General features: G+C 32.6%; 1 protein-coding gene across 2 annotated transcripts; it reads right to left on the bottom strand.

The window, feature by feature from the left end:
- Positions 1-292: 292 nt before the first annotated feature.
- On the bottom strand, positions 293-3996 carry LOC111385561 (frataxin, mitochondrial-like). 2 transcript variants are annotated; one of them, XM_023009962.1, is made up of 5 exons: positions 3673-3996; positions 3457-3529; positions 2512-2556; positions 2329-2423; positions 293-609 (listed from the first exon to the last, which is right to left on the bottom strand). In XM_023009962.1, the coding sequence occupies exons 1-5, from the start codon at positions 3891-3893 to the stop codon at positions 474-476; spliced, it is 570 nt and encodes a 189-aa protein (XP_022865730.1). In that variant the 5' UTR covers positions 3894-3996; the 3' UTR covers positions 293-473. The 2 variants fall into 2 exon arrangements, with proteins under 2 accessions (XP_022865730.1, XP_022865731.1); XM_023009963.1 differs by having other exon boundaries at positions 3457-3555; positions 3673-3796.
- Between the last annotated feature and the right edge of the window lie 10670 nt (positions 3997-14666).

The following is a 14666-nucleotide window of genomic DNA, read 5'->3' as shown; positions in this document are numbered from 1 at the left end:
TCAATTCTCATAAATCACTACCGAACAGATTCATAGTTTATTTATGTATTGTGTTACGTGATATTATGAATTGCATTGGTGAATTCATATACTTGGCATATATACATGAGAAGACTAATCTCCTAAGCACCAAGTAACATGACACACTATCTACAAATGTAATCAATTATGGAGGGAGAATGTCATAACTGTTGGTACATGCACTTTATTAAATAAGCGGATATAGTTTATTAAATATAATGGCGTGACACACTAAATATATGTTGTTAGAGCTTGATCGCAATCTTAGTCATTATATAAGTGTACATAATTTATTAATTATGATGTAGCATAATTTACAATTACAAACAGTTGAGCATGTGAAATCGTAACTAGAAGGGGTAAATAGAAATAAAAAGAGAGATCACATTTGATTAAAAGATAATCACTATCGTACCAATGACTACTGGAGAAGTTACATTTATTTTACGACTTTAGGCAGAAGAAAGGTTAATGGACTTCCCACAAAGTTGTTCCAACTCAGTTTCCAAAACTTTGATAAAGTTCCGTTTAGTTCGCCTATAAATCCAAGCTTGGGTATTTTGATCCCAATCAAACCTAGATGGGCCACTGCAAAAGAAAGTTTAATCTTCAGAAGCAAACACAGAGGAAAATGAAGGCATGGACATCTAATCAAATAACACAATTTTCCAAGAAAACATGCATATCATACTCATCTATATGCCTAATACAAAGTAAAAGAAACTAATATACATTGGCATCGCATATATCAACTGTAGTATAAAAAGGGTAAATGATTTTAAGTCGCCTTGTTTTAGTTGGTGAAATGAAGAACAGTCATGTCAAGTTTTTTGGGTCAAAAATGGACAATAAATATATTTCACCCTTGCTAAGAAAAAGGAAAAATTCAGTAAAATGGCAGGTGAACTCACCCAACTCGAATAGATGGGCAGATTTTGGAGTTGGGTTCTCTACTCATCCGACTTTCAAGTGAGCAAGTAGAGTAAAAATTCAAAGGCATAGTTCCAATTTTAGAAAAAAAAATCATCCATACCGAAATCATTCCACTTCCGATCAACCTCCTTAACTAATGCAACAAGGACGCCCATTCCTTTTAAATTCAAACTATACTTGATTAATGCAATAACTCTTAAATTACAAGGTTATTTGCAGAAATTTCACTCAGTTCTTTCAAAACACCTCAAATACCAGAGAACAAAATAAGGAGCGTGAACAATACATGCACATTCTGTAAAAATACTAGTTACATTTGTTTTACAATTGTTTTAAAAATGATAACAATAAATATGTTAAAAACTATTTGTTTCAATATGGAGCAACTACTTATGTGCCCTTGTTCCCCAGCAATCCCTTGAAGTTCTCCTCATTGGACCACAACAAAAGCATCATCTACCCATAACAATATCTTTTTCCTAGCAAATGAATGTTTTCTTTCTGGCAGGTGTTTAGCAGGTTGACTGATCAATTTGTTGAATTAACTGGGAAGGACTTTTTTCAATATTTTCATTATGAGTTATCTACCTAAATGGAGCAGTGCCAATTGATTAAAGCAACTATGTAGAATACTGGCAATTGATGACCATAGGTGGACCTTTAGTAATCCTACAAGTTCCTTAATTTGGAGTTGATGAAGTTTTGAAATTTTGGTATGTATTACATGTGTTGCGTGTTTGTTGCCCTGGCTTGAGTGCAAACCGTTTGTAATCCTACATGTTGACTAAATGGAATTTCTTAATAGCATCACAAGGTAATTTGTGGCTAAACTTGACAACTCGACACTTAGTAGTTAGTATCAAAGACAGGTTACATTATGGCTAAGAAAACCCAAAAGCATTAAGTAACTTGTTGTCAACACTTCAAAAACCAATGATGCTGTCAACTCATCAGAGTGAGTTCAACAAAAGTGCTCATTGAAGTGCGCAACATAAACAATGTTCTTCATGGTATGTAATGTCCTCTCTATCGCAAATAGCCCAGGTAGATATCGCGTTTTTCTCACTTCCTTTCTCCTCAATCATTGCAGTTTGCAATAACCTGGCACTGCCAGTTGGGGTTTCACTTCATAGATAAGGACTATAAAAGCAAGATTTCAAAAAATTTAGAACTTAAAACTTGATTTTCTTTCTTTTTAGTAACAGTAAAAGAAGAACCAAATCCAAAATCCAGCAATTCTTCTACTTAAAGCAAAGAATATGACTCAAAGCAAACTTCTTTTCTAAAATCCCAGGACAAACATCAACAAAATGTATTGAAAGAGACAGGTCAAAATTCAAAAGATATACTGATTTGAGTTAGAGGGATCAGTACCTCAGGGGAGATGACATCCAAATCTGTCTATTTGGCGTTTGCTTGTTTATTACATAGGTTCCCAAATTCCCGAGCTTCAGAGTTAATACCTCATTCTACAAAATGAAACCCAGATTTACAGCAGCGCAGACGCAAAATGTTGACAAAATTAACCACTTTCAAACATCAAACCATCATTCTTACCCCATAGTCTACATCGAAACCATCAATCTCCAGAGTCTCCATATTCTTGTCATGCAACAAAGAAAAGCAGACTATCAATGATAAGTAATGCACATAAATCTTATTTTATGCAACTAATTTATATTCCTAAAAATGAGATTAACGAAGTAAATCCTCCTAGTTAAGCATAGCCAGGTAAACCATTATCAGGTATTTTTCGTTGAAAATTAGATCCACCTGTCACTGCTTCTCAACAAGGTAAAGTAAATAAGTGAAAAGACGTAGATTTCGAAAACCAGTGACAGGGATTCTAAGGAGAAAGAGACCTAATTGAGGACTTAACATGGTTACAGATTTACTTTAGGAAAAATAGGAGCAATTCAAATTTAGACAAGATTAGATAGACTTTGATATTGTAAGCTTGTAATGTATTAAAAGTTCCCTTGAATTCAAGTTATGCACAACTATAAAAGGGGAATTTGGAAATGAATTTAAACAGACTAGTGATTATTGAATATTGAATACTGAAAATCCCCCTTCAATTATTCTCTCTTCTTTTCTATTTCCTTCTATGTTTTACTTTCTGTATCAAATTCTGGATAACACGGTCACCACGTGCACATCTTGGCAGATATAGAGACCAACAAAGCCAAAGTTATAAAATTGACACTTATAAACCCTCCTGACACACATACTACAACCCTCAAAAATTTCAAAACAAATAAAATTTTTGTCATACATAACTGGAGACTTGTTTTCATCCATTGTAGCTTAGATTGAACATATGTAAATACAAATCACGTTACAATTCTAGGTTAATGAGCCAACCAGACAATCTTGAGATTTAGGCTAAGTACTACTACAGTTTTATGCCGATGAAAAAAAAATGATAGTAAGAATCCTCTAAAAATTCCAGAGCATATTAATGTCAAACTTCAAACAAAGAATTGAATTTGAGATAGTTACCTCTAGCTTCTCTAGCAGGTCATGGATCGTGGAATTAGCCAACATGTGATACTTCTCTTCCGGAAGCACAGAACTGTACATGTATCGATATATTATTACCTAAAATTTATGGAAAATCAATTTTCAAACCATCAAATTTCTCAATTTCCAAATTCATATAAAAAAAATTTTAAACTCAAAAAAAAAAGGGGGAAAATGTAAAGGAAATATAATTACCGGTAATCAATGGTTGTAGGGGACTGAAATTCTTCAATAACAGAAGAATAGCTGCATGACGTGAAGCTTATTCTCGGATCGGGAGAATAATTCCAGGGTTTTGTAAAATATGTATTCAAAAAGTAAAAAGAAGATCTTCTAGATTGTAATTGGAAAGTGAATGATGATTGATGTTTTAGGGATCTGAATACTGTTCTTGTCAATTGAACAAGCTTCGCCATTGTTCGAGCATGAACCTAACTCAATGAAGAAAACTCCTGAAATTGGAAGTGTCGATCTGTTATCAATGTGAGAGCGAGAGCGAATATTTTTAAAAGTGGAGAAATTGAAGCATTAGTCTATAATTACTGAAATAGGGAGTTAATTGTTTCAAATAGGGAGTTAATTGTTTCAATAGTCACTAAATTACTTAGGTTCATATCTTTAATTGATTATTGAACTTTAAAATATCAAATTTTGGTTACTAAATTTATGTTCATGTCTTTGATTGCTCACTAAAATTTAAAATGTCGAGTTTTGACAACTGAATTTTGAAAATATTATACGTTACTCACTATAAATTCAATATTTTTTAAAGTTAACATTTATACTAGTGAATAATATACAATATTTTTCAAAGTTCAATGGTTGAAATTCGACATTTTAAACTTAAATAAGCAATTGAAGACATTGATCTAAATTCAATGACAAGAACTCAACATTTTAAATTTCAGTGACCAATAAAAAATATGGACCTAAATTCAATGACCATTGGAACATTTAATTTTGAAATAGGTTGTATAGATTAAAATTATATTAAATTTTTGTGTCAATTTTCATGATTAATTTTAATTATATATTTCGTGGCTTCATAATTTTTTAATTACATATTTCATCAATTTTTACTAAAAAATTGATTATAATTTATACCAAACATGACATGGTAATATGTAGCAAACAAATCTCATTCTATTTTTCTAGTAGTACGTTTATCGAGTTATTTTGGCACGAAATACATTTTTTATTGTCTAAAGAAATCATTTTTCTCGATTCTTTCTAACTTTTAAGCTAAATCAAACAGGTTAATTAAATCCGATTTAGCTCCCGTTTAAGCCACATTATTGTAAAAATGAGAATGAAAAATATAGTCATTATGAATATCACACAAAAGATAAAAAGTCAAATATGGTAACCTGATGTGATGAATAACGATCATATTTTTCATTTTAATGAAAAAATAATGGGGCTCGATTATTTTAACATAAAATTTTACATGCAAGTAATCCTATTTATCATGTAACTTCTTAACAACTTTTTCTGAAATCAATTTTATCAATTTTAAATTACTATTTTGAAGGGAAAAAAATAAAAAGAAGAAGAAATTTATTAATTATTTAAATTTTTATTCTTTTTATTGATTTCGTACTTTAGCATCCTCCAGAGACGACAGTTTCCTGGAAGACAATTTCTAGGTAATTCAATTTCTTGAAATTCATTTTCTTTCCACCCAAATTCCATCTTTGCAATCAAACGGACCTTAGTAATTAACTTTCCATAATTGAAAATTTAGTCCAAAAATTTTATTCTTTGTGAACAATTGATTTTGGTTTATTCAAAATGACGGCTTGAATTAGTAAAAAAATTGAAGTTTAAAAGACGTAATCATGTACTTGTATCCAAATTTTGGACTCTTTTTAGCCGTATCCCCATAACCTACATTTAAAAAAATAAAAGATCCGACATTTAGATACGTACCCATACCCAAATCCGAGCATCATAAACTGCAGCAAATCAGCCTCTCTCTGGAAGCCAGACAATTGTCTCTTCTGGCAACATCTTTGAACTAGGATTCTTCACACTAGGTACTTCTTCCAGTTATTATATTGGAATTTGGTACAAAAATGTTACTTCAATGACCGTTTGGGTAGTAGCAAATAGGGTCAGATCTGCAGAATTTAAAATTTTAGACGGACATTTGATGCTTATGGATGAGTCTCAGGTTTCAGTTTGGTCCACAAATGTAAACTTGACAACCTCAAATTCTTTAGTGGCAACTCTAGGTGATAATGGAAATTTAGTTTTGAGATACGAGTCAGAACCTAGGACAAGTGAAGGATTTTGGCAAAGTTTTGATAATCCAACAGAAACATTGTTTCATTCTTTGTAGCCTTGCCTACGATAAACGTTCAGAAACAAAGAAAGTTCTCACTTCTTGGAAAAACTCTTGAGGATCCTGCACCTGGGCTTTTCTCTTTTGAATTAGATCCAAATGGGAGTCAAATTATTATAAGATGGAATAGGACTGAATAGTACTAGACTAGTTGAGCTTGGAATGGGCTCTTTTTCAGTTTAATCCCTGAGATGAGGCTGAGCAAAATGTATAGTCATGGTTATGTTGACAACGTTAATGAGAGTTACTACACGTATTCTCTTTATAATCCTTCCATTAAATCTCGATACGTGATGGATGTTTCCAGGCAACATGGGATTTTACCAATCTAAAGAAAACTTGAATCTTTTGGGTTATGTAAGTAGCTATATGCAACATTTTAGCCAATTCACAGTCTAAAATATTTTTAAATTATTCGCCCAGGTATGTAGATTGTGGAGTGAAAACAAGGCATTAGATATAGTTGACCCAATACTCCTCGAATTTTGTGAGAAATCTGAAGTTATCAAGTACATAAATGTTGGGCTATTGCATGTAGAAGAAGACCCCAGTAATCGCCCCTCCATGTCAAATGTAGTTTTCATGCTTAGTGGAGAAATTGTAGTTCTTCCAATCCCAAATCAACGAGCTTTTGTAATGAGAAAATGCTCGCCCTCTAATCAACCGGGTTTGTTCTCCAACAATGAGTTGACAGTATGTATGCCACAAGGGCGTTGAGGAAATTTTTCTTATTTCCTTCCACTCGTTTTATGCTCAACAAGAATCTCCACGAACTTGTTTTATTAGTAAGAAGTCCAGATATGCAAGTTTCCTCTCATTTCTAGTTGTTTGTACATTTTTTCTTTGTGGAAGATTAGCCAAGGAATTGTTGTGCTAGAGGGTTGAATAGACATGTAATTGATGATGTCTAAAATGTCAAGTAGTGACACTTTTTTTTTCCATCTATGCTTTATCTGAATGGTCTAAATGTGTTTGATTGATTTATTTTTCGACTTAAAAAATATTACACTTATCTATTTTTTATTGGTCAATAGATGAGAGAGAGGGGATAGACGAAAGAGAGAAAGGTAGAGTAAATTAACTGAAAAATAAAAATCACCCCTATCTAAAGAAAATGTTTTCCTTGTTTATGAGGAAAATATGATCATGTGATCAAAAGTCTAAAAATATTTTTCATGTAAAAAAAATTGTCAATCAAACACTCAAAAAATAGGAATTTGAATGAAAAAATAACATTTTTTTATAAAAAAATAAAATCAATAAAACACACTCTAAGTGAATGGTAGTTATGGGTTTTATGAAACTTAGGGGAGCATCTAATGGTTCAATCGGGATATTTCAAGAACTAGAAGCATCGATTAAATTTTAAAATTTTGTAAATGAAATTCTACTTCATGTAATTACTAGAACCGAACCATAATCGAATATGTTTCAATTCAGATTAGTTTCAATCATAACAATTTAGGGGGAAAAAATAGTAAGAAAACAATTATTAAGGTATCGTTTGACTTATTTTTACATAAACTTTAAATAGTTTTATCAAACTTTGCACGTTTCTTTAAACTATGCAATTTTTTCAAGAACTTCATTAATTGTTCTGATTGCTGGTTTTATTTTTATTTATTTGTTTTTTGAAAAAGCTAGTAAATATGACATAGTTATTAACAACAAATTATAAAAATGGACATTGGTTCGGTGCAAACATTTAATAATCGAAATCATTCTTTAAACTTCGGATATTTTGTCATTCAGTTCCCTGTAATTTCTGATATCGGTGGTTCTAGTTCAGCAATCAACTTTTCAGTTCTTAAAATTCCTTCTTAATTTGAGTAAAATTAGACAATAGAGATATTTTTCTCAACAATTCTTAATTATCAAGTTCAAAGAGCATAGCAAAAATGCAGAGATTGACTAATGAAAAATTTCATGCTCAATAAATAGTCAAATCTTAATGTAAGTTAATTTGAAAAAACAAAAAAGTTTGTGATGCTGAATTGGACATTAGATAGATAAGAGAAATGAAAAATATCTTTTAATCCATTTTTACTCATGCAAATCATAGTCATCTGAAATTCCATTTCAACTTTGCTCTTACGACTGCCATTTTTGTAATAAAAGTAGTCTACGAATTCAATGTTGATCAATATCATTATTCGACAAAGAAGAATGTATCGTTATTTAGCATGAAGAACCTTTCCGAAAAATTTGCATTTTGCTAGACAAAATTTTCTTAAAACAACAAAAATTTGCTTTTATTTTGTACTGCGGTGAATTTCTTTGTGTCTAAGTTGATATTGTTGATGATGGCTGAAGATGATTGGGTGATTTTGATCGATTAACTGTTGCAAAATAACGTTTTGCTTCAAATTAATTAGTTAACATAGAATTACTTTTTTCATCAGCTGTCATTTTCTGATGGCACAATGGTAATTCATTGTGAACGAATTGACTCGACTCAAAGCAGAATCATTGTTCGGCTTCTTCAGTCATGAATTCTCCTACATTTTTTCACTTAATGGAACCACTTTCAAAGAAAACAACGATTTGCTCAACCCCCCCATCCCTCTCTCTCTTTCTCTCTCTAGCCCATCTTCTTGGAGCCATGATCATAAAAAGAGTTCTTGTTTTGTAATCTGTGTGCTGTTTTTCTATAAGCCTTAATCTTTCTGAAGGAGCTAACAGCATCACAGCAAACCAATCTTTGTTTGCAAACCAGACCAGGTAATTCTTCAAGGTATCATGTTGGAACATGGTACAAAAATGTTAGTCAAAGAACTATAGTTTGGGTAGCAAATAGGGAGAATCCCATTTCAAACATTAATCCGGCAGAACTGAAAATTTTAGATGGGAATGACGAAGTCCATAAGGGATCAGAGTTTATGATGAAATGGGGCCGTTGCAAGGCAAAATAATATTTTTTTGATTTCATGATAACTTTGGTTGGTTCGTTTTTGGCTAGTCTAATTAAATTGGGAGTTTATGATGAAATGGGGCCGTCGCAAGGCAAAATAATATTTTTTTGATTTCATGATAACTTTGGTTGGTTCGTTTTTGGCTAGTCTAATTAAATTGGAATCGAGCCAATAAATAAAACACAGGGCTTTGGCCCTGATGCAAGGCTAATTTTGAGCAAAATTCATCGTTTAGACCCTCGTTTAGGCGTTTTGCTATTTATAGTAATTTTTGTTTTTGCAATATCTTTTTCCATAGAATTTGGATTTATATTTTGTTTGTTGGAGAATGATCCTGAAGATAAGGATTTTTTATCTTAGTAGTTATCTCATATTTTTCTATTTTTGAAAAAATATCCTTTTATTCTATTTTCAGAATTTTGCTAGGTTTTTTTTTTTTTCTTTTTAAGGCGTTGTAAGCCCTTTGAGGCGACAGTTCTTAAATTCAATAAAATTTTCCGTGAAGTTTTCTCATTTTGTGATTGTTCATATTCCCTATAATCTTTCGCTACGTCAAAATTTGGTGCTTGTGGAAAGACCCCAGGTTCTGATTTGGTCCACGAATATAGACTCAACAACCTCAAATTCAGTAGTGGCTACTGTTATAATCCAGACCAGACATGAAACCACTTTGTTGAAAGAGAAATATCTCTTGACACCAATTTCTTGAGAATCAGGCCACATAATTAAAGAACGAAAAAATACGAATAATATGAAAATAATGGATCACAAAGAAAACAAGATTTACATAGAAAACAAAATTTGAGAAAACCATGTGCAGAGATGGATAATTTATTATAATTAATAGTAAAGAGTTACAAACAATCTCCTTGGACCAATAATTAATTGGACAAATAGTTAATTTCAATATGTGTAGTACACTACATATTTATAACCAAAGAATTCCTAACATGTTAGGAAAATTAGTACATGAAAGAGTTTAATATAAGATGAAGTCCCAATTCAATGGACAAACCAATAATGGAGAATTTAGGATGAAATAGGAGTCAAATTTACTTTCGACTCCTTCAAGATATCTTCAAGTCTACTTCCAATTTTCAATACTCCAACAGAATTTCCAATCAAATACTCAACACGAATTCAGGTCACAACTCAATTCTAATAAACTCCACACTGACACGAATTCTATTGTAAGGAATAAAACTTAACTCTTCAACTCCAACAAAATTCTCTAAACAAAACATTCCACCTCTTCCACCACGCCCTCCAGGCATACTCAGCAACTATGGACTGAATACAAGCTCTACTTACCGGTAGAATTGTCTTGCGCACTAACTTTGCTTGAATCATCCCATTCACCTCCACCTCCAAACGAGTCACCAAGAATGATCAAATCACCATAAGCACTTCCAACTCCACTTGAGTTGTCTAATCTACTCAAATTACATGAGTAACATGAACAACAAAATCACAACTACCTCCACCTGAGTTATTGGAAGATTCCTCAATATTATTGTTCAAATCACCACGAACAAACCGATCACAACCGACTCTACCTAAGTTATTGCTTATCAAACCATAAGCTGCAACTGCATTCACAGTGACCATTGAACCTTTCAACACATATAACTGAGACTTTTTCTGTCCCCCTTAACACAACCCGTGCACCCTTGCTAACTTTCAAAACTCCACCTCCACCGTTCTACCTGTACTATTTTGAATTAAAAGTACTTAAAGAGATTACATTCCCGTTTATACCTGGAACATGACTAACTTGACCAAATATCCTAAACACTACATCAAACAACTTGATCTTAACATTACCAATCCCATCTATTTTACAAGGTTCATGATTTTCCTATCATCATGGAGTCCCTGTAATTGTTTCATATGAATAAAACTAATCCCAATTTGGAAACATGAAAATTGCAAGCCGAATCAGGAATTCAATCATCGTCAGGTGTGGTGACACCTTCACCTTTTGTAATCGCCAAAAGATTTCCGTTACAGTCTTCTCCTGTAAGATTGACATCACTGGAATTTGCTAGTTGTTTTTTCTAATCTATTGTAGCAAACCCATTCTACCACTCATAGCAATCCCTCTTCCTATGCCCCTTGTTGCAATACCAACAGACTATATTATTGTTGCTATATGAAAATTGCAAGCCGAATCAGGAATTCAATCATCGTCAGGTGTGGTGACACCTTCACCTTTTGTAATCGCCAAAAGATTTCCGTTACAGTCTTCTCCTGTAAGATTGACATCACTGGAATTTGCTAGTTGTTTTTTCTAATCTATTGTAGCAAACCCATTCTACCACTCATAGCAATCCCTCTTCCTATGCCCCTTGTTGCAATACCAACAGACTATATTATTGTTGCTATCATGGACTCTGCCACTTCCATAACCACCTGTCTTCCTCTCACGAATAACAAGACCCTCCATTTGAGCCTTAGATCTAAAGACTAGATGCTTACTCTTCTTCTTGGTATAAAGCACACCATATAACTCGTCAATAGTAATAGTATCTCGACTAAAGAGAATGGTATCTTCTAAAGTCGTATATGAAAGAAGCAATGAACATAACAATATCGGCTCTAGATCATCTTCATCATACTTGACCTTTGTGATCTCCAAGTCAGCGATGATTTCTTTAAACACCGATAGATTATCTTCCACCTTCTATCAAGCTATGATAATACAGCCACTGCTTCAAGCGTAACTTAATTTTAACCCCAACCTAGTGATACTTTTCTCCTTTATCACTACTTGAAGAATTTGATTAGAAAGATGAAGATGTATCTATGATAGGGCTTTTCGATCCTTTCGTTACTTTTCCTCTACATTGTTTTGAACATTCTATTTATCCCCAACAAAGTATCATCAAGATCCAACTGAGCAAGAACAGGCCCCACCTTGATATGCCACAAAGAGAATCTACTGTTGCGATCCATAAGTGGAATTTCAAGTTTCGTAGTTAACATCCTTGAAACAATTGACATAGTTTCAATCTCACTTTAATATCCAATTTGGGCCTCCCAAGAACTCGCCAAAATAAAACCTTCGGCTCTTATACCATTTGTTATAATCCAAACCAGACCTGAAACCACTTTGTTGAAAGTGGAACAGCTCTTGATGCCAATTTGTTGATAATCTAGCCAAATAATTAAAGAACAAAAAATATGGGTAGTATGCAAAAATTCAGATCACAAAGAAAACACGATTTAAGTGGAAATTCAAATTCGGGAAAACCAAGGAGTTAAAAATGATCTCTTTGGACCAATAACTAATTGGATAATTGGTTAATTTCAATATGTCTTATATACCACATATTTATAATTAAAGAATCCCTAACATACTAGGAGAATTAGTACATGAAGAGTTTAATATAAGTTGAAATCCCAATACAATGGGTAAATCAAGAATGGAGAATTTGGGATAAAGTAGGAGTCAAATTCAGCTTGGACTCCTTCAAGACATCTCAAAGTCTACTACCAATTCTCAATACTCTAACAGTATTTCCAATCAAATACTCAACATAAATTCAGGTCACAACCTAATTCTAAAGCAACTTTGTGATGACGGGAATTTAGTTTTGAAAGATGGATCAGTACCTAGGACAAGTGAAGGATTTTGGCAAAGTTTTGATAATCCAGCAAGTACATGGTTGCTCAGTGGTGAAATTTCTTATGGCAAACGTATAGAAACAAAGCAACTCGTTATATACTGGAGAATTTTGAGGATCTTGCACCTGGGCTTTTCTCCTTTGAACTAGATCCAAATGTGAGTCAGTATATTAACTGGACTAATGGAGCTTGGAATGGGCATATTTTCAGGCTAGTGCTTGAAATGATGGCTGAATTATATTTATGATTTTAGTTATGAAGATAAGGAAAATGAGAGTTATTTCACATATTCGCTTTTGTTGAAATATTATCATTCAAGGAAACGGTAAAAACAACAAAAACAAAGAATCAAGAACGATAATTATGGTATAAAGGCTCAAAAAACATGAGATTGTTGTCTTTAAACAATATTTGCCCCCTCTCAGATTGAATTTATTAGTTAAAGTGGCTCTTTACAAATGGTTTGCAGGATGAGAAAAAGGCAAATTTTTGTGCAGAAAGACACCAGGTTTCAAATTGAAAAATCAGCCAATGATTATTTTTTAACCCTATGTGTACACATGGATTACACATAGTATAATCCATGCGTATGCATGGTAGAAGCATTTTAGCCTAAGTTTCTACAGAAACAAGTCATGCGCACATACAACAAAAAGGCTTATACTACCCATTTTTTCATTCCATTTAATTAGGCAATTGGCCCAACTAAAGGCCCACTAAATTTTGAACAATATATAGCAGCTTTATGATCCTTCGATTATATCTCAATTTGTGATGAATGTTTTTCGACAAATTAAGCCTTTGCTTGTCAACCACTCTACCACATTTACCACATTATTTTTTCTATAGTATTTATTTTCAACCACACATTCTTCATTAAAATAATATTAGACATAAATCAAAACTTTTCTTTCTTTTTTAATCACACATTTCAACATCAATCACTATTCCATAATACACTTTTTGAAATTAAAGGGGCACAAACAAGCGCTAAACAACTTTAGAGGTCAAAGAATATGAAGGAGTGGAATTTGTTTTGGTCGCAATTGAGGCAGTAATGTGAGGTGTATGTTTAAATCTGGTTCTCCATGTTTGAAACCTGCTTGAACAGACTGGGGGACAATAAAAACTTTTAAAGAAATTAAGGTGGAAAGTTAAAAAATCAATGGATCATTCTTCTCTTTTTTCTTTTTGGCTTATTAACTAAACCAATTCATTTAAACACATGTTAAGGCTAAGTGCAAGAGATAATAAGAAAGTGAAATTCCATGCTAAAAATTCGATCCAAAGTAAACAAGTTACAAGATAATGACTAAGAAGAAAAATACATACACAATTGTTGAGCTTTCATACACAATTTCTTTATTTAGCTAACAAAATCAAGAGTAGATGTACACACAATCCCATTGATTTGAATTAATAACCCCACTAAAATACTATCCAAGACACAATGGATGCAAGGTACCAAGAAAATAAATCATAAACGTTGCAATGGAACCATAAGACGAACCAAAAATAAAATATGCTTTAAAATTAAAACTTAAATTCCAGAGTTATCTTACTTGAGACATCCATTTATCAGCATATAATAAGTAAGGCAGCCCAAACAGACTAAAAAAAAAATCTCCATCATATTTCGAATTTAGTAATTAACTAGCAAAAATTACATTTTTATGAAAAAAAAATAAGAAAAATCGAGAAGCTCATGGGCGAAGAGCCCACCAAACTGTTCGATTCTCAGCTTCTTCAAACAGATCTTGCAAGAAAAGGGTTAAGACCGTGTTTATAAAACTGAATAATCAGAAGTTTTGGGCTACTCTTCGAGGGAAATGGAAAGGGAAAGAGAAAAGGAAAAGTGAAAAGGAAAGATAGAGAATTGACCTTGGCTTTGAAGTTTTCCAGTTTTGCACTTGAGCCCTCCTCCGTTGCGGTAGCTTCTTTGTTGTCTTCATCTTCATCCTCATCGTCTCCAAAGTCTATGTCAGAGTCGAAGAAAATCATCACCTACGGTGCCATACCAATGATACTTTTAAGAAAATCGTCGCCTACGGTACCAAGAAGAAATTGTGAAAGCCACGATGACAAGAATGATGAGGACAAGGAATCGTATTTCTAATTGAATAGAGGTCAATTGAACTTTTCATAAATCAAGAGAAACAAATTTCTATGTTTCCATAAAAGCCTTTTATAAGTAAGTTTTTTTTTTTTTACTTTTTTTTTAAAAATCTTTTCACTAAAAATAAGAATAAGTACAATTTTAATACTTATAAAAATTACTTGACTGTAACTGAAGCATATTTTAATAA

This window comes from Olea europaea, unplaced genomic scaffold (assembly GCF_002742605.1).
Source record: "Olea europaea var. sylvestris unplaced genomic scaffold, O_europaea_v1 scaffold3207, whole genome shotgun sequence".
Taxonomy (NCBI): domain Eukaryota; kingdom Viridiplantae; phylum Streptophyta; class Magnoliopsida; order Lamiales; family Oleaceae; genus Olea; species Olea europaea.
This window is presented reverse-complemented; position numbering and strand designations above follow the sequence as displayed.